Below are 20,321 nucleotides of genomic sequence, written 5' to 3' on the forward strand. Positions count from 1 at the left end.
CACTTCGCCTCAGTTCTTCACAAAGACAAAATGGCAGGATGTTAATGAGCGTTTGCGGATATTCATAAAATTAAAATCATGCAAAAATATTACGAAGAGTGTAAAATTTTAGATATATTATAAACGAATCAAGTGTTGTGCAAGTGGGAATATCGGTTTACGTGTAAAATGCGCCGTTGATCACAAATGTTGGATTTTAGTGCAGTCCCGATAAGTCTGGCTAGCAGTGACAAATATGAAAATATGCATCATTAAGGAAAGGTTATTCAATAATACGAGTGCACACTTTAAGGGGTGTCGAAGGAATGATACAATACAATTTCGAGTAAAACCCAGTGGTATTAAACAAGCTGCGTCTCTAGGTAGGTGCTTGTTGAGATATTAATTAATAAATAAATTTACACAAACGAAATTCAAGGGCATGGATTTATGTGATAAATTATGTACATCCTATCACTGTTTTTTCAACAAGAGGAACTGTTACAGTTACTAGTAACGTTATATTCACTTGGAAGAGGCAAAATTACGGATTACTGAAATTGTTGGCAGCTTTGGATTCTGAGCCAGCTGTTAAAAAATCATGATTTGTAATTTATTAATCAAACGAGAGCCTGGAGGAAAAACCTTTTGTCCGGACAAGGGGAAAATTGGTTAAGGCACAATAATGTTTCCACTCCCACTCAGGTTTTCACATTACTATTTCAACTTACTTGCCTGATTCAGTCTGTACTAACAGGTTATCGTGCTCAATAAAATTACAAATTTTAGCATAACTATTATTTTTACATATTGTCCGACTTATATCGTTTTTATTTTTATATTTGAGCCTATAGAGAAAGGCTTACTAAACTCAAATTTGGGCGAGAGTAGCCGGTGTTGCATTGGTGGTTATAGAGTTTTCGTTTTCACATTAAGCTTTTCCGGTATAGTGTGACATAAGAAATAGTCTAGTTCTGCTCTAATTGTTTAACACTATCTCGTCTACATTTTTTGGGTAATTGTTTACTTAAGATACTTTTCCCCCTGTAAGTAAACATGTTTTTCTTTCGTGAATATGCTGGTTTAGTGTTGTACATTCATAAAAAAGAGGCGGAAAGCGAAAATTTATAATAATTCATTAATGAGACTAAAAATAAGTTCTACCTACTAACCTTGCACATAGGGTTATTGTGCTCCCGAAAGTAAGGTTTTTGGCGAAGCTAGTCGCCGAGTCCAAGAATCCGAAGCGGCGCAAAGCCGCTGAGGATCCGCTGGACGAGCCTTCATTGTACTTGTCATCAGAAATGCAAGCGAACCTGTGATCCACTCGTTTGCCCGGTACACTCAAACATAGGGGCTATCCGTAGTTTAAGTCCGACTGAGCGACAGCGAAGTCGGACAGCACCCAATGGAAACGATGTGGCGTAGCCACATTAGGCAGTGACAATAATTTAATGTTTGCCGATAAGTACAATCCTATTGTTACTAAATAAACCATTGTTAATGCCTAAAATGGTTACGCCACATCGATTTTTTTTCTCATGCTAGGGATAGCCCCTATGTTTGAGTATACCGGGCAAACGAGTGGATCACAGGTCCGCTTACGCTTCCGATGACGAGTACGAGGACAACGGCTATGCGGCATAGCCGCATTAAACTAGCTTCGCCAAAAACCTTACTTTCGGGAGCACAATAACCCTATGAACAAAGTTATTAGGTACAACTTACTTTAAAGCTAATTAATGAATTATTAATTTTCGCTTTTCGCCTCTTTTTTATGAATCTACAACACTAAACTAGCATATTCACGAAAGAACAACATGTTTTCCACTTACAGGGGGAAAGGTAGCTAAAGTAAACAATTACCCTAGAGTGCCATCAGCCATATACAGCGCTTTTGGCAAATTTCTGCAATGTTTTTGTAATATTTTAATATATAATCAAGTAATACTTTTTGTTAAAATCACTAGTGTAAACTCAGACAGTGCAACGGGAATTAAGTTAGACTGATATCACGAGAAACAATTTCATTTTCTCGCCAGGCATAGTGGCATGTTGCATTTAGAACATTTAAAATGTGTAAAATGGTTCCGGTAATTGATTGGCGACATTCGGCTGTCTGCACACTTAGAAAATTTTACAGCATTCGGTAATTTTTTACCGAACTTTCAACAGCTGAACGTTCGTTGCTGAAATTTGATTAAACAATACAAATTTCAATACTCTAAATCACTTTATATGATTACAAATGGCCTCGGTTTGACAGTTAGTTTTCATGAACAAAAGAATTGACCAAAATTCGGTAATCGATAGTTATGTTTACGATTCATTCGGTAATTTAGTTTACCGTATTCGGGAATAATTCAGCTTTACTGTACGTATTGCACAGAGTTCGGTACAAAAGTTTGTATCTAACGAACTGTTCGGTAAAATATTGCGAAACTTCTTTCAACTAAATCATGTTTACTGAAAAATCCGTTATTTATTATGGTTACCGAAAATTTTCGTCAAAAATATTACCGAATAGCAAATTCTAATTTAAGTGTGCGGGGACCATTCATAAATTACATAACGCAAAAATTGCCAAATCATTGATTCCCCCCATGTAAACACTCAAAAATATTTCTGCATTACTGCACTCACTGGGCCTACACACAGAGAAATGTATACTAAATTTTAAAATAACCCGCTGCGAAATCAAAAATATATATTTTTGAATTAGGGCCTAATTGCAATGTTTTCGGATTCAAAAATATTTGTTATAAGCTTCAACGAAAATGCTTGTTTCTACTAGCAAGCCCTAATAGGAGTTTGTGTAAATTAAATAATATTTTTAAATCTATCATTGTCTATCAAAGCACGTTATTTGTTAATTGAAATATTGTCCGTGCTCCCGAAGATGACAATATACCAAACAGTCTTTGACAGCCCTACGCGATAACTCATGCACACCTACTCCCGCGATCCCCAAAGCATGATAAATGATCGTGATAGCATTCACAAATTTACAAACGCTAACCCACAGGCGCCCGCGTTCGCGCGGTCGCGGGTCGATCACGTCCGGAAGTCTGTTCCATGGCCGCACGACTACAGAGCCGTAACTATACTCGCTAAGCTGCATACACGCCATCACACGCGACATATATAGGCCCACGCGATCGAATACGCTACCATACAAATGTCTGAGTCCCTCGTCATAATTTGGCAGGGGCGAACATGCAAAGGCGATAGTCCACCAATTCATCCAAAATCTCGAATATGCGAAAGTTATATGGAAGAACGCACTCTCTTTTAGCATCTGAGCCATACTGCGAAAATTAAGTATCAAATTCACGGTTCGCGCGCGATCATCTAAGATATCACGCGAATATGCGAATGGGAATCGAATTTATACATGCGAAGTTACATGCACGCTAGCACACGCGACATACAAACGCCCACGCGATCGAACACGTTAACGGACAAACGCTCGAGCCCCTCGTGATGATGCACGCGATAGTGACGTCCCTGTGTTTGCACATGTCTGTACCGTATAACAAATATCATTTAGAATCACGACCCACTGCAATTGATCTCGTCTGCAATTGTAGCGAGTGATTCTGACGCGTAGCTCTTCCGACACTATAGCTCTACAGCTTCAGTAGAACAACTCTCGAAAAAACATCCACACACTCTTACGCAATTGGTGAGCATCCACGCCAACTCAGACAAGTATGCACCCCTGGACTCGAACGCTAAAACTTACACATTCCACGCACAAACCACCACAGTAGGACTCACAATCAGACATATACATACAAAATCACACGTATTACAGGTATTCGTCTGGCAACCGGGTGCAGTACATCTCAAACGCAGAACTTATCATTTCAATGATGGCCTTGGATCTGCGTTGGGGGGAAGGGGAGGAGTTGCTTCTCTAATCTTCCGGTCATCACATCGCATGCTTTGGTATACTTAGTATGTATAACAAACATGAAGATGTGACACAAGGTGCCAAGAGCGCACTAAAATCCTGTCAATCCTATTTCTCATTGGATTGTCTGCTCTAAATATATCACCAGGGGACCATTCATAAATGATGTTGGATATTGACAATAGGGAAGAGCGTCACGTAACGAGATAAAAAAACTAAAAATGAATTTTAAACGTATCAGCGGATCAGGGATAAAAAAACGTACAACATTGTTTATGAAGGGCCCCCAAACAAAGAATATTCCATAACGAATATCACGTAACATCGGTGACAGAGCATTGGGATCAAGGCCAAGTCCCCCCTGGGTCGTGCAAAACTGAGAAGCAACATCCATTTAGGCACAGATAGCAGACGTCCATTTATTTTCATTTTGTTTTGTTTTGTCTTTTCATTTGTTTCTCCTGCTACGATGTATGCGGGAGAGCGGGACGGCCAAGGAAACGGAAAGCCAGTGGCCCAAACAGATCAGGAATAGGAGGGAGGACTGCGAACAGGGAAACCGACAACAGAGGAGAAATCGTTTATTTATTTATTATAGCTACGATACTAATCACAATTGTTTTGCTTTTCTTGTTTCGTTTCAGCAAACCAAAATCTATACGGCTTTGTAGGTTCTCATCTTGAGAAATGACAATGACACTGTACGAGATGGCGCTGGGCCTGTGGCCTTCGACTGGCATGGTCCATTCTCATTGATTCGGAAGTCTTCTTGGCTGGTTGGTAGATATGTGCTCCTACTTGCAAGTTGATCAATTCGCTTGGGTGGGGGACATGTGGATCCTACTAGTGGTCGACTCTTTTGATCGTGAGTATGAGGCTAGTTCAGGAAAGGAGTGCAGGACTGGCACCTAAGAGATAGTTAATTATTCAGGACTTGTTCTTATGATTACTAAACTCGACCAAGCACACCGGCTCTCAGAAATGATAAGCAACCCTTTCGGGTCGGTGTGGTCTATTCGAGTCGAACCAGGCAGACATTCGGTTCGAGCAAACTTTATGGTTAATAGTGGATAAATATTTCTTACGCCGTTATTGGCAGAGATTCTTTTTGCGAAATCCTAAAATACCTTCACTGGTATAGCTACTCAGGAAAATAATAATAGAAAAATTAAGGGTTTGCCTGGTCCATAATGTAATGAATATGTATATTGACTAGAACAGGGATAATCGAGTTATGTTATAAGATAGAGAAGAAACAGCACAGTTGAAGGAAAAGTATTCGCGAGTAAGGACTAATACTGCTAGTATGTTTACCGTTTCAATTAATAGTCGATTGATCTGCTTCGGAACTAGCAGACAAAAAGGAGATTAGGAAGAGACAGAAGCGGATTCAATGCAAAACGACGTTACACGCTCTGAACTTGCGCCAAATAGTTTGTATGTATGTATGAAATTCGCGGACATCACGGCTGACTGCGATCTCTAATTTACTTAACAGTCGATTGATCCGCTTCTGATCTAGGGGACCCATGAGGAGATCAGGAAGAAAATAGAAGCGGAATCAATGCGAAGTTTTAATTGCATCACTGACGACTTAGCACGCGTTGTTAGGAGCAGAAAACATTGGACCAGACAAAATAGAGAACTTGACGTTACGTTAAGCTGCAGTCCCATCTGCTCGATAAAAAAAAAGAAAACTTATCACAATTATTTTGCTTTTCTTGTCTCGTTTCAGCAAACCAAAATCTTTTTACTATCTCTTCATTTTCTGTCTCCAACTATCCTCTATGTAATGTATCTGAAACTTGTGGGACTGGTTAACAGCCGGCGCCTGCTTGTGTAAGAAACTGGTGTGCTATACGGACTAGCACATACGAACAGTTAGGCTTTGTAGGTCCTCATCTTGACAGAGTCTAGATGGGCGGATAAACGTCTGCCAGGGTGTGGGCTGAGAAATGACAATGACAATGATGGCCTTGGATCTGCGTTGCCTGTGTTCAAGGCACCATAGATTCGTCCGTCAGATCAAGGATGCATGAAACCCGCTAGCCACCACCCTCGGCCCATAAAGGGATAAAAAATATTAAGAAGATCGGTAGACTATGTTGCGAGTTTTTACTATAAATGTAAACAAACTCACACGTGTCATAGGTGTGTATTGATGACAAAATTTGTATGGCGTGTCATAATCGTGCATGGAAAATTTTCCATAGAAAAAAATCATCAATAATTAACTTTTATTCATATCTTTGTCTCCATTTGGTCTATAAACAATCTGTAAGATGCATTTTGAAGGAAATGAGTCAAGGAATCTAGAAAAATAGCTATTTTTGGTTACAGTGTTGCCAAATATACTATATTTCCAGTTTAAAACATAAACTGCATTTTTTCACAATTCGCGTATTTTTGTTTTGAAAATGATTATGCCATTTCTTCTTCAAATGATTTTCATTTGTCTTTTTGTTATTTTTAATTACAAGTCATTTTACATTTGAGTGATCCAAAAATCATTCTTTTCATCTTATGAGTAATTTTTGCTATGGTTGTTTCGGTCATTTCAATTTGGATTGGAAGGGTGATTTACCAATTTTATGGGATTGGTTGGTTATGATTATGCCAACAATAATTTGTGATTAACCCACTTTTAATATTTTTTGACTTGGGTCGTTCTTGCACTGAGCCCTTCAAATATTTAAAATGAGTGTTTCGCAATCTTATCGCTATCTTGTTTTTTTTGCTATTTTTTGCTAATTTTCTGGGATAACCACAATAACCACTCATGATGAAAAAAATAAAAATATTTTTACGGGGACGGGCATAGCGTAGTTGGTAAATCGATTGCCTTGTACGCAGCTTACCTGGGTTCGATTCCCAACCCCGCACATATGGTCAGAGATTTTTCCAAAAGAGATTTCTCTAACCCTAAGAGGCAAATTACCTCTTCAATAAAAAAAATAAAAATGAATGAAAATATTTTCAATCAACTTTCCATATTCTAAAGTAGTTAAAATCTCCTAAGACACAGTTAGCTGCATAGCAGATCTTCTAAAATAAGTTTGGTCAGTGAGGTACGAAGTTTTTATTTTCCGGGAAATGGTATTCTGTGAAACGGTTTTCCGAGAAATGATACATTCCGTGAAACGATATTCCGGGATATGGTACATTCCGCGAAATTTACCGAGAAATGGTATTCCGGGAAATGTCGTACAACCCATATTGACATATTTTTTTAAAAATTGAGCAAAACTAGGAGTTGGTGAAAATATGAGCACCTCACGATAAAGAAAATAAACAATAATCAGGATTTTAACATTAAGTAGGGGAACATGGGGAGACTTGACCAAGCGCAAAATTTTATTTTCGGCTATGGCGTCTTCTATTCGATTCTCAATTTTTTTTCAAAAATATTTCTATACTTGTTTCGATCCCTTAAGGTAGTTTTAAAAGTTTGGAGAGAAAAATCCTTTCCGTGCAGAAAATATTGCGTGATTAATAAATTTGCATCAAATGATGTAATTTTTTATCAAACTTTGTATGGACATATCTACTCGATTACTAGTTACTATTAATGTACTAATCTACCATCTTAATCCTTGTGAAGCAGTGAAATGATTTTACATAAACTGGAACATTGGAATAGTTATTACTAGAATTTGCATGACATTGAACGCAATAACTAATGTTGGGGAGACTTGACCAAGATTTTATGGGGAGACTTGACCAAGTGGCGATCAGCTGAAGAAAGATACAAAATTCCTAATATTTATTATGCTTTGGTATCTACTGTTAATGTTAATCACGCCATAAAAAAAATCCCACCCCAAACATAAGTCTTTATATTTTAATATTTGTAAACAAAGTTAGCAATAGTAGGACTGATTTCGTGACGTGTGAACATGCAATGCAAGCAGTATAGTTAATCCTTAAAAAGAAATGCATTAAAAAATCAAAATTTATCAAATGCAACTCTTTTATATTTTTTACTGCTACCTAAGGATCTCGACAATAGGGAAAAAATAATTACAGTATGTTTTATGTCATTATTTTTTGTTATGATTTTTCAAAATTCTCTTGGTCAAGTCTCCCCACGCCTTGGTCAAGTCTCCCCGCAATGGGGAGACTTGACCAGAAAAAACGATCACAGAAAAACTTTTGTAACTTTTCAAAAATTAAATTAAAAATTCTGTAAAAAAGACGCGCAATAACTTTGCGCATTATATCTGAATGACTTTTGAGGGATTGAAGGCTTTTTTAGAGATTTATGCAGTTTTAACTGAAAACCTGGTCAAGTCTCCCCATGCTCCCCTACACCGTTTTTCAAAACAACAAAAAAGTTTTTTTTGTATTAAATGCATAATATTATGCATTTAGTACAAAAAACTTTTTTGTTGTTTTGAAAAAAAAACCATTAACTTGTTTTGAATGTACCATATCCCGGAACATCGTTTCGCGAAATGTGCCATTTCCCGGGATGTATTTCCCAGAATGTATCATTTCCCGGAAAACCATTTCCAGAATGCATCATTTCCCGGAAAACCATTTCCCAGAATGTATGTAATTTCTCGGAATACCATTTCCCGGAAAATAAAAAAAACTTGTACCTCACTGACAAAACTTATTTTTAGAAGACCTGCTATGCAGCTAACTGTGTCCTAGGAGATTTTACCTACTTTAGAATATGAAAAATTGTTTGAAAATATTTTTTTAATTTTTTGTCATATAGAGGTCATTCGCCGCTTCGGGTTAGAGAAATCTCTTTTTTTTTGCGGGTTTGGGAATCGAATCCAGGTGAGCTGCTTACAGGGCAATAGATTTACCAACTACGCTATGCCCGTACCCGTAAAAATATTTTTAATTTTTTTATCTTGAGTGATTATTATTAAAAATAGCAAAAAAACAAGATAGCGATAAGATTGCGAAACTGTCATATGATAAACTTACGAACTACTTTTGGTTTTGAACCAAAAAGAAACTTGGGAGGATTTAAAAAAAATCGAGTGGGGAATAAAAAGCACCTCAATGGGTGGGATGTCAAAAATTTTAATGGGTGCCAAAATAGTAACAAATACTTTTCAATTTTCTCACCGCATGTAGTGAATAAATTCATGACCGTCTAATTCCTGACCAACAGGTCCTATATCTTGTCTGATGTTTGTTCCAAATTTTGAGGATTTAGTTAAAATGGTATACTTTCAACTCTTTTATTACTTTGAATCGATTCCGTCGCTTTGTAATCTTCGGTGAAAAGCATAATACGCACTGTAGAATTTTTAAGATTTCGAAATTTTGTTATTGATTTTTTTTCTTCGAAACCACGTGGAACAATTATAGTTTCTGGTACGGGTCAGGTGGATAGTTTGGGTAATGGCTGAGCTGGTCCATGCGGACGACATACACTCCATAGGAGAAGGGATGATTAACGAGGAAGGGTATGAAATGTTTGTTGAGCGTAATGTTAAGTCATTTAGTATGTCCGTCCATAAGTCAGTTCATTGTCAGTATTATAACCGACTTTTTCTTGATCTATCTAGGATAATAATAGCTTTAGGATACCTTCTTTCTTACCTCGAGATGTCTGTTGGTATTTTGATGTTTACCTGTTTCCCATGTCTGTTAGTATATTCCCTGCTTCTCTAATCTTCCGGCCATCACATCACATGATTTGGTATTCTTAGTATGTATAACAAACAAAGATGTAAAACAAGGTGCCAAAAACGCACAAAAATCTTGTCAATTCTATTTTTCATTGGATTGTCTGCTCCAAAGATTATTACCAAGGTACCTTCATGAATGATGTCGCGTATTGACTGTTGGGAAAAAGCCATGAATTACCGAGAGAAGAACTGAAACATTTAAACGTACTTGTGGAGCGGGGTTTAGGGGATAAGAGTTTCGGCGTGAAGGATAATTTTTTGGAGCTTTGCGTGGGGTGGGTTTGTCGGAGCTTTTGTGCCTTGTAGTGTGTCGTGTCAGTGGCACGCTGTGGTTTTTCTGTGCAGGGGTGTCGGCGGGCGGCTTGGTGGCCTTTTTGTGCAGGGTCTCTGGAGGAAGTATGGTTTGCGGTGTTGCTGCCATTCGGAAGCTACTTGGCCGGTTTCTTTCAAGCTTTGCATATACATTCTATATTGAGCCTTCGGGATGATTTTTCATTTGGGGGGTGTTCACTCATAAAGAGGCGGAATTTTTTTGTGGAAAATAGTAATTTTTATTTAAAATGAGTAAAAAGACCCCTTAATTGAAGATTTGTCTCGGGGCTCAGCGTAGGGGTTGGGTGTTTTTGGCATGGAGTGTGTATGGGGGGTTTGAGGGAGATCGGTTGGGTGGTTTTGGAATGGCGGGTAGCACCGCAGATAGTGTTTTTCTAGAGGCGTTCTGCGAGGGGGGGGGGGGGTTGCTTCGTCGCCGAGTCGTTTGTCGATGTTTTTGCGCAGAGGAGTTGCAGCGTATTATTGGGGTGGTATAATGTAGTGTGCGGGGTTTTGATCGATTCGCTTCGCGCAGGGTTCTGGAGAGGCTTGCGATGAAGGTATTTTTTTCACCCTTCCCCTTAATAAAACCAACAACAATTTTTAGACTTTTTTATGTAAGACATTATTTATTAATGGAGCCCAAACAAACAATATTTCATAACGAATATCACGTAACATTGATGACAAAGCAGTGGGATCAAGGCCAAGTTCCCCCTGGGTCGTGCAAAACTGAGAAGCAACATCAATTTCGGCACAGAGAACAATCCATTTCAAGCGTAAAAGTTGAGTAATAGGCACATCCAAAGGTAATTGAAACGATAGATAGAGGTGCGCGCCGCGCCGATGATTGCAGGTAAAAATAATAAGCGATTTTTACCTGAAATCGGCGGCGCGGCGCACACCTCTGGTGCGTGAGTGTTACTGAATTGATATCCAAGTGATCGTTAAACTTTTGGAATATTACAGTATGGTGGTCGTAATAGTCTAGCAAATATTTCCTCAAATTACAAAACAACTAACTCAAAATTTAGTCCTCCCGAGGACCGGTGTTTACTTGGCAGACTATTTCGACCGAGATCCCTTAAGCTCTAAGCTGCAGTCCTATGGCTAAAAAGAAAACTTCTCATTATTTATAAATCCCTTCCCTAGTTTGATGGGTTTGACGGTATTGCAAACATCATCAAGTAGTTTTAAAGAACCTTTGACAGACTGTTGCTTTAAGATGGTTATTGCATTAGCATTACGCTACGATAGTGGTGCATCGAGGAGACCAAGAGACTCATGAACGGTTTTTTATGTTTTGTGTTTTCTCATACTTTGCACCAGCCCAAACTAACGATCAATCATTAGCCTGTGCACGCTGTCGTGGCCGACTGGCGGGTCGACGTGGATTGACTTTTGCTGTGGGCCGTGTTTGCAAGCATTGTTCCACAGCTTAACGGCAGTGATGGTGGACATTACTCGCAGTGGTTGTGTGTCGATTTATCGGTCAACTTCATCATGGCGCACAGGATAATTAATTAAATAAATGTAAAAGTAGAAGCCTATTGGTGTTAGTGAGGTTACAAGTGTAGTGTTATGTACTAGTGTGCAATCGTTATATGCTATTCGTATGAGTTCGTCTGAGTATTTGTGACAGATAGTTAGTAATCCTTCTTAGGATTCGTTGATCACTTCTTATTAACACGGTCTTAAGTGCGGACCTACAAATACCTGTGTTCGCGCGATCTTGAATCGATCACGTCCGAAAGTTCCTTACCATTGGCCCCAAGTAGCACAGGTCCATGCCTTCAGTAGAACCAAACAAAAAAGATGCTCATATCCTGTTGGGTGGATTGAATAAACGGCTTTTCAGCATGAATCAGCTAAAAGCTGTGGAGCTTTATTAATGAAATGCCCTATGAAACTTATACGCTACTTACATCGGTTCAATACGTAATCCTTCTTCTTCCCAACAACTGTGCAGGTAGAATACTATCCCGTTTAAAGCTACAATTTGGATCAAAATGTTAATTTTCAGGGCGAACAAATTCACACCACGTTTGTCCTAACCTTAACTTGAACAATCCGACACCGTCCGTTCTGACCGACAGTATTCTTGTGCTACTATCACCTGTTAAGGAATATAATTCAGGGTAAGGATTAAAAGAATTCCTCTCCGACGTAGGTTCTACTCACGGGATTTAAATTTTTGCTTGTGATGTTCACGAATTCAATGGTCTATATTTTCAACTTCTAACAAATTTCATCTATATTTTTTCTTATATCATCCTCTCATCTGTGCATGACGTCTATCTTTTTCTATCCTACCATTTCAAACGGTCCTTCTTCCCTTTTCCTATCCTTCCAATTCAAATGGTCCTCACTACATCAAAATTGTCCACCGACAGGTGGTCGACCGTGGAGTTGGAAGGGGTCAGCGGGACATACCGTAACACATATCCACTAAACAAAATATGACGATATGACCGGGAACTCGAGTGATATGAGGAATCTCACTCTTTTAGCATTCAGCACATTGACATACAAACGCTTAAGACTTTCGCGATCATATACGAACACCAAAGTCCGCGGTCTCGCAAACATGAACACCCCAGTGATTAAGTGAATGATAAACTTATAAACGCGATCTCAAGCGGGAACATGCAAACGCCCATGTTCGCGAGATTAATGCGTTGGTCACGTCCGGAAATATCTACCTTCGGTTTTATCAGCCTAGGTCCATGCCTTCAGTTGGACAAAGATAAGAAGGACGCTCACACGAGGAAACTTACTCTCTTCTATCATCTGAACCATGCACGAGGAATTAAGTATCAGATTCACGGCCGCGCGCGATCATTTAAGAATACTCGCGAATACACGTTTTTAAAATCGAATTTTTGCACGCGATGTTACATATACGCTAGCACACGCGACAAACACGGTAACATGTCCGCGACCCCGCCAATAGAATAACATCCCGGAAACTAAATGAAAGCTTTAGTACTTATAAATTTACAAACGCGGTCTTCAGAGTGAACCTACAAACGTCCATGTTCGCGCGATAATGCATCAGTCACGTTCTCTACCTTCGGTGACGCTCGTATTCACTAGTTAACACGCTATATGGCGACATGACCGGGAATCCTACTGATATGGAAAAACTCAGTCTTCTAGCATCTGAAGCGTACACTGAAAATTAAGTATCAGATTCACAGTTAGCGCGATCATTCAAGATCGCGTGAGTAATAAACTGCCTACACCCGTACATTTGAACCGTACACTCAATGCACAGTGGTCCAGATCGCTAATTTAGGAGGAATTTTTACTTTCTGACAAACCTGTATAATTTAGCCGTATCATGTCTTAGGATGAATTTGTGTACTTTAGAAGATGCTTCTTTTTATTGGAATAGTTATTAGGGTGGTTCTAATTTATCTAAAATACGAAAATAAACTTTTTACTGATGAAAGATAGAGCTCCACAGTCTTCCACAAAGTTGTAAAGTAACTTATTTTGAATAAATTTGTTGAACATATTAAAGCTCTATCTCTTTTAGTTTTTGTTATACAAGAAATTTAAAAAAAAAGATTAGGGTGTTCCTGAAAAAAACGTTTTTTTAGTATAACTTTCGTATCTTTTACTTTTTGTTAACACAACCTTTGAACAGCTTATTGAAAACTTCAAGCCGAGTATTTTTCTCCAAGACACCGAAGGTCTAACTTTTTTCTTTAAAAAGTTATGGACACTTTTCGTTAAAAAAATAGCCTATTTCAAGGCTCAATATCGCTGATGCGGGCACCTAAAATTGAATTCTGTTTCCACCACATGAAAGACCATACTTATTAGTATATTTGAGCAAAAATTGGCGAATACGATATTTTTTTAAAATTTGCAATTTAGATTTAAAGTTTGTAGTTTTGCAGGTTCAACGCATTAAAGCATTTACACACATATCGTTGTATTATGAAAAAAGCCACTTTCAAATATCATTCTCTCATCGCAGCAAGCTTTGCATAAGTGAAACGACTGTCAAAAAAGGTTTCTGATTTTATTCGTTTTAAATAAAACTAGTAAATATGGATATTAGTCGAAGAGAGTTGGCGAATTTGCTTATTGCTGTAGTAATCCAAATGTAAAATTGAGACTTGTTAATGTTCGAAAGAAATTTTATATTTTGTTAAAACAACCTTTGAACAGCTTTTAGAAAACTTCAATCCACGTTTTTTCATAACTCTGAAAGTCTAACTTTATACTTTCAAAAGTTATGGAAACTTTTCGCTCATAAATAGCCCTTTTTCAAATGTCATTATCTCTGATTGGGGCAAATAAAAGTAAGTTCGGATTGAACCATAGAAAAGAACATACTTTTAAGTATATTTGAGCAAAAATTGGAAAATATTATTTTTTTTAAGCATGTAATTTTAAATTTACTAACCAAAGTTTTAAATTTTATCGCATAGCGACATAAAAGAAATTGCCTAAAGCCTTTGTATTTCCTTTTCTGTTTTGCTTACATATCAACAATACTGAATGTGTTCATTAAAAATAATTTGGCTATGACAACAATTTATGATTTATATAAGGAGAATTTATTCAATGCCAAGTCTCTTGAAAACGTCATCAAGATTGACGAGTCGATCGAATTTGCGTGCGTGGAATTCTCGGAATCTGCGAATACTTTTATTCCTGGTTTCTTGAACTTCTTCACTGCACATACCTACTGGCAGCATGTTATGTTGAATAATGCTTGTAATTGTTGTCATAGCCAAATTATTTTTAATGAACACATTCAGTATTGTTGATATGTAAGCAAAACAGAAAAGGAAATACAAAGGCTTTAGGCAATTTCTTTTATGTCGCTATGCGATAAAATTTAAAACTTTGGTTAGTAAATTTAAAATTACATGCTTAAAAAAATAATATTTTCCAATTTTTGCTCAAATATACTTAAAAGTATGTTCTTTTCTATGGTTCAATCCGAACTTACTTTTATTTGCCCCAATCAGAGATAATGACATTTGAAAAAGGGCTATTTATGAGCGAAAAGTTTCCATAACTTTTGAAAGTATAAAGTTAGACTTTCAGAGTTATGAAAAAACGTGGATTGAAGTTTTCTAAAAGCTGTTCAAAGGTTGTTTTAACAAAATATAAAATTTCTTTCGAACATTAACAAGTCTCAAATTTACATTTGGATTACTACTTGTAATGAACTTAAGCAGTTCATCTGTCTTTTTACCAGCAATAAGCAAATTCGCCAACTCTCTTCGACTAATATCCATATTTACTAGTTTTATTTAAAACGAATAAAATCAGAAACCTTTTTTGACAGTCGTTTCACTTATGCAAAGCTTGCTGCGATGAGAGAATGATATTGAAAGTGGCTTTTTTCATAATACAACGATATGTGTGTAAATGCTTTAATGCGTTGAACCTGCAAAACTACAAACTTTAAATCTAAATTGCAAATTTTAAAAAAATATCGTATTCGCCAATTTTTGCTCAAATATACTAATAAGTATGGTCTTTCATGTGGTGGAAACAGAATTCAATTTTAGGTGCCCGCATCAGCGATATTGAGCCTTGAAATAGGCTATTTTTTTAACGAAAAGTGTCCATAACTTTTTAAAGAAAAAAGTTAGACCTTCGGTGTCTTGGAGAAAAATACTCGGCTTGAAGTTTTCAATAAGCTGTTCAAAGGTTGTGTTAACAAAAAGTAAAAGATACGAAAGTTATACTAAAAAAACGTTTTTTTCAGGAACACCCTAATCTTTTTTTTAAAATTTCTTGTATAACAAAAACTAAAAGAGATAGAGCTTTAATATGTTCAACAAATTTATTCAAAATAAGTTACTTTACAACTTTGTGGAAGACTGTGGAGCTCTATCTTTCATCAGTAAAAAGTTTATTTTCGTATTTTAGATAAATGAGAACCACCCTAATAACTATTCCAATAAAAAGAAGCATCTTCTAAAGTACACAAATTCATCCTAAGACATGATACGGCTAAATTATACAGGTTTGTCAGAAAGTAAAAATTCCTCCTAAATTAGCGATCTGGACCACTGTGCAATGTCACAATCAGAATCACGGCCCGTTACAATAGGTGGGTAATATTTCCCGTCTCGTCTCGTGATTGATTCTGACGATGAGCCCTTCCGAGACCCTAGCTGTACAGCTCTAGTAGAACAACTCTCAAAAAAAACTCCGTTCTCATTAATTGTAAATGATTTGCCTAGCGTATTAAGTCATTACAGCTACCATGTTTACGCGAATGACTTTTAACTATATCTCTGGTGATAAAAACGTGACATCGTATGATTTTAAATTTTAGAATGACACCACAGGGGCGGGCATAGCGTAGTTGGTAAAAGGATTGCCTTGTACGCAGCTCACCTGGGTTCGATTTCCAACCCCGCACATAGTGTTTAGAGATTTTTCTTAAAAGAATTTTCTGACCCGAAAAGGCGAATGATCTTTAAGGTTAAAGCCGCTACAATCAAAATTAAAAAAAAATGATACCCAACACCAGAGAGTACTGTAACAACATTCTACATACGCTGATTGATTTTTATGAAGATCTGACATACTTTGTGGAAAAAAACTGCTTTTTTCGTTTGCGAATTTTGCGCATTCTCTGTCCAACCTTAAAAGGGAATTCAACGGGGTGTCATATAAAAGACTTCATATCTTGGAAATATCTGAATAGAAAAATATTGTTTCTGACGAAGTTCCATGACTTAAACAAGGCTATAATTTTGCGGAATGATTTAGATTTTCAACTGATGGTTTTCAACCGGTTGTTCGATTTTTCGCGTTTTTTGTACGGTGTGTAAGAAAAAAGTGTTCTAAGTAGCTACGCATATCATTTTTTTTTTCGAATTAATTGCAACTATATTTTCATGCTTTTTCAGCAACAAAATAACATTTACCTGATTCAAAATGATTCGACAGCACTTTGAGCCTCCGCTAGACTATCATCAACAGCAACAAATTCAACAGCAAGTTCATCAACAACAGATACAACAGCAACAACAGATTCAACAGCAAGTACAGCAACAACAGATCCAACAGCAAGTGCAACAACAACAGATTCAACAGCAAGTACAGCAACAAGTTGCTCAGCAGCAGCATATTTCCAAAATAGTGAGTAGTCCACCGCCGACAATCGTCGGTACACAGAATGGAACAACAATGTGTGTAGCTAAGTTAGTTGTGGGCCTCGACCATGCTCCGTTGTCATTCAATGTACGACAACGAATTATCGGCGATGGGGGCACAAATCTGAACTATATACGTTCGGAGACCGGAGCAATGATTTCTCTTCGCGGACGAGGATCACTAAACTTTGAACCACAAACTGGACAGGAAGCGCCTGAACCATTGCAGCTATGCATAGAGCATCCCACGTGAGTATTCCCATCGGCTATTAAAATATATGTTATTCAACATTTGAATCTTTTTTAGATTGGAGGGGTTTCAGCACGCCAAGCAACTAGCTAAAAATTTGATCGAAACGTTACAAGAAGAGTTAAGTTTGTTTCAGGAAGCACCTAAACAAAATTTTCAGCTTATTTCTCAGCCAACGATTGTTCAAACAACTCAGGTGCCCCAGATGCCACCGTTAATGCGCGCTCAGCACTTGGCTCAGTCAAACGGCATGATGCATCAGCCTCCGCCCCCGATGATACAGCAACAAGGATTCATGCAGCACCCACAAAGTCAGCCGCCTCCCCCACAAATTATACAACAACCCCCAACGATAATACAATCGCACGTACCGGTTCAGATACATCAACAGCCAAACAATGTTGTAATTTCACAGATTCAAACTGCACCTCAAATAACAAATGTTAACAATCCGCCACCAGGGGCGCAAATTCGACCTACAATGATGCAGATTAAAAACACAATTCCCCCTCATCTTTCGCAGCCTCCACCCAACATGCAAATCCCGCAGGTTTCGGAAGCGCCGCAACAAATATTGCTAAATCAAGCACCGCCTTATCAAGTGCAATATATTCAGCAAAATACTCCAATCCAAACGAGCAGTGGCCCCCATCCTACGGGACAGGTGACGATTCAGCACGTCATACAACCACAGAATCAGCCCATTCAGGGAATAATGCAAAGTACACTACCTCCCCCACAGTTCGATCAATATCAACGGCCACCGCAAGGCCAACAGATTATCACTGTCCAAGGAAGCGCAGCATTCATGGTTCCTCCACCAAATATTATTCATCAAACTGTGGCTCCGCATCCACATAACCAGATCATCGTCCAATCGCAACCAATCATAACTCATCCACCCCCGAATTCGATTCATCAGGAACTTGTACAGTCTGGTATGCAACCTCCCATGGGACCTCCTCCCATGACTCAGGTTCCAATGATTGTTAATGGAGTGGACGATAAGAAACCCGGCGAAATGCATCTAAAACCAGAACAAATAAAACTCGAAGAGGGACCACCGCCCGGAACGATCATTCAGCAAATGGGTAAATCAACTGTGATTCCTGTTTCGTCAATGCAAAGTATTTCTTTGAGCCAACCACCGCCACCAATCATGTCGGTTCCACCTCCAACAGTACAGCATATTGTTGGAAATACAATTATTACGTCTCAACAGAACCATCCCATCAGCCATGCTATCCCGCAACAAATCTACAATCAAATACCTGTGTCGATTCAGTCCTTTCAATCATCCCCGCAGCAAATTCATGTGAACGGGGGTACACACTATGTCGTAAATGCACCTCAGCCATGGCCTCCGAATGGATCCACTCAGTCACCCCAGATTCAACAAGTACCAGTTAGCTCGGTCCAGAACATCCAATTCGCCCCACAACAAATGCGCAATCCAAACGAGATTCAAATTATCAGCTCACCAGCAATTATCAGTGCAGCGGAATATCGGCCACCACAGCAGCACATTATTACGACTAGTTCATTCAATCCGCAAATGCAACCCCCACCAGGTACATGAAATGTAATATCTGATTTGATTATCTCTTTTCTAACTACTTTCAGTTACAGGAGTGCAATTAATTCACACCGTGCCACCTCCGCACCAGCAGATTATAACGAGTATTCCAAATCCTCAACCGCAAATCATCGAAGCACAACATTCGGTGCCTCCACCCCATCCGGGATCAGCTCATCAAATTATTACAACGCCAGTTCCACAACCACCCCCGCAATTTACTACGGTGCAGTACACGACTACTCATGAACCAAAGGTATTGTTTACTGAAGATTACCGATGCAATATGTTGCAATAATGACTCCTTTTCAGCCAACAATGGAAATTCAACAACATCAGCAACACGGCATGCGCCAGGGACAAAAGCGTAAACATCCGGAAGACGAATTGCACAAAAACATTCCACCTAAAATGGGCATGGGGTAAGTCTTGCTATAAAGAAAATGCAGTCGCACTTTCTCTGTAGATGTTAGAATAGAAGAAATCATATGTAGTCTTGGTGAAAAAGTCAATTTTTTATCATTCACAGTTGATGGGTTGTCGCGAAAGACATTTTTTTAAGATTGCGATGTTCTGTTTTATTCTTATATACTGACGGCAACATTACTCCGTCATATATTGTGTCTATAATTTCAATACCTGATTTTCATATGATACTTTGAGAACTAAAGCTATTTTACTTTCAGATGATGAAGAAATGTACGTATTATGCGAGAAACTCTGTGATACACAAAATTGCATGATTGACAAGTTCGATATGTTTTAGGTATTCAAATATGTTTTTATCAAATCCAAACCCAATCAGCGATGCTGAAACTTCAAATGCAGTGTTTCAGTACTATGGGTTTGAAATTTTCTTTGGTGTATATAGCGTATAACGCTAAAGTTCCTTTAAAAATTCAATTATGCTATAAAGTGTACAGTGTAAGTTCGAGTAGTTTCCGAGCAAAGTCGAACATCAAATTTACAACAAGTAGAATTCATATTTTGATAATAGCATCAAATTGAAACATTATTTTGCTCTCAGTTTTAGTCTTTTTAAATACGACATCAAATTCTGATTTCATTTTGCTATCCTTATCTACCAATGGGTGAATGGAGAGCAGTTAGTCTAGTTGTGTGAGTATGCAAACTAGGCTCGATGGAACTATCCAAGTCAGTCTTGGATATCACATACATTTGGAGCAACATCAGATATTGCTTCAAGCTGTTCTAAGCCTCTATTCGGCATTTTTCACGCTGCCACCCGTGTACGGCCTGATAAGGCCAAACTGGAGTCGAAGGGGGTCAATTGAGGTTGTCTGACGTATTCTTGATGGTCACATCATTAGCGTTTCTGCATTAGAATCGACAGGTAGCCTTAGTTGATTATAGGGTTAGGGAATATGCTTAATGTGATAAATAATGTTTTTTTCGCTTAAGGCTCAAGTTACCTTTTTTGAGCACGTGTTAGAATTGAAAGCTTGGTAGTATGCGTAGGAAAAATTGTGTT

The 20,321-nt window shown here is 38.1% G+C and overlaps 1 protein-coding gene across 2 annotated transcripts in view; it reads left to right on the top strand.

The window, feature by feature from the left end:
* Positions 1 to 20,321, top strand: part of LOC131693669 (bromodomain-containing protein 4-like) — a 34,010-nt gene continuing 13,689 nt past the window's right edge. For both annotated transcript variants that reach the window (XM_058981701.1, XM_058981702.1), the window contains exons 1-5: positions 1 to 362; positions 16,758 to 17,252; positions 17,311 to 18,824; positions 18,883 to 19,085; positions 19,142 to 19,251. In XM_058981701.1, the coding sequence (XP_058837684.1) occupies positions 16,786 to 17,252; positions 17,311 to 18,824; positions 18,883 to 19,085; positions 19,142 to 19,251 (2,294 nt within the window). In that variant the 5' untranslated portion in view covers positions 1 to 362; positions 16,758 to 16,785. The remainder of the gene's footprint in view (positions 363 to 16,757; positions 17,253 to 17,310; positions 18,825 to 18,882; positions 19,086 to 19,141; positions 19,252 to 20,321) is intronic.

The sequence above is a fragment of the Topomyia yanbarensis genome, chromosome 3, assembly GCF_030247195.1.
Source record: "Topomyia yanbarensis strain Yona2022 chromosome 3, ASM3024719v1, whole genome shotgun sequence".
Classification (NCBI taxonomy): Eukaryota; Metazoa; Arthropoda; class Insecta; order Diptera; family Culicidae; genus Topomyia; species Topomyia yanbarensis.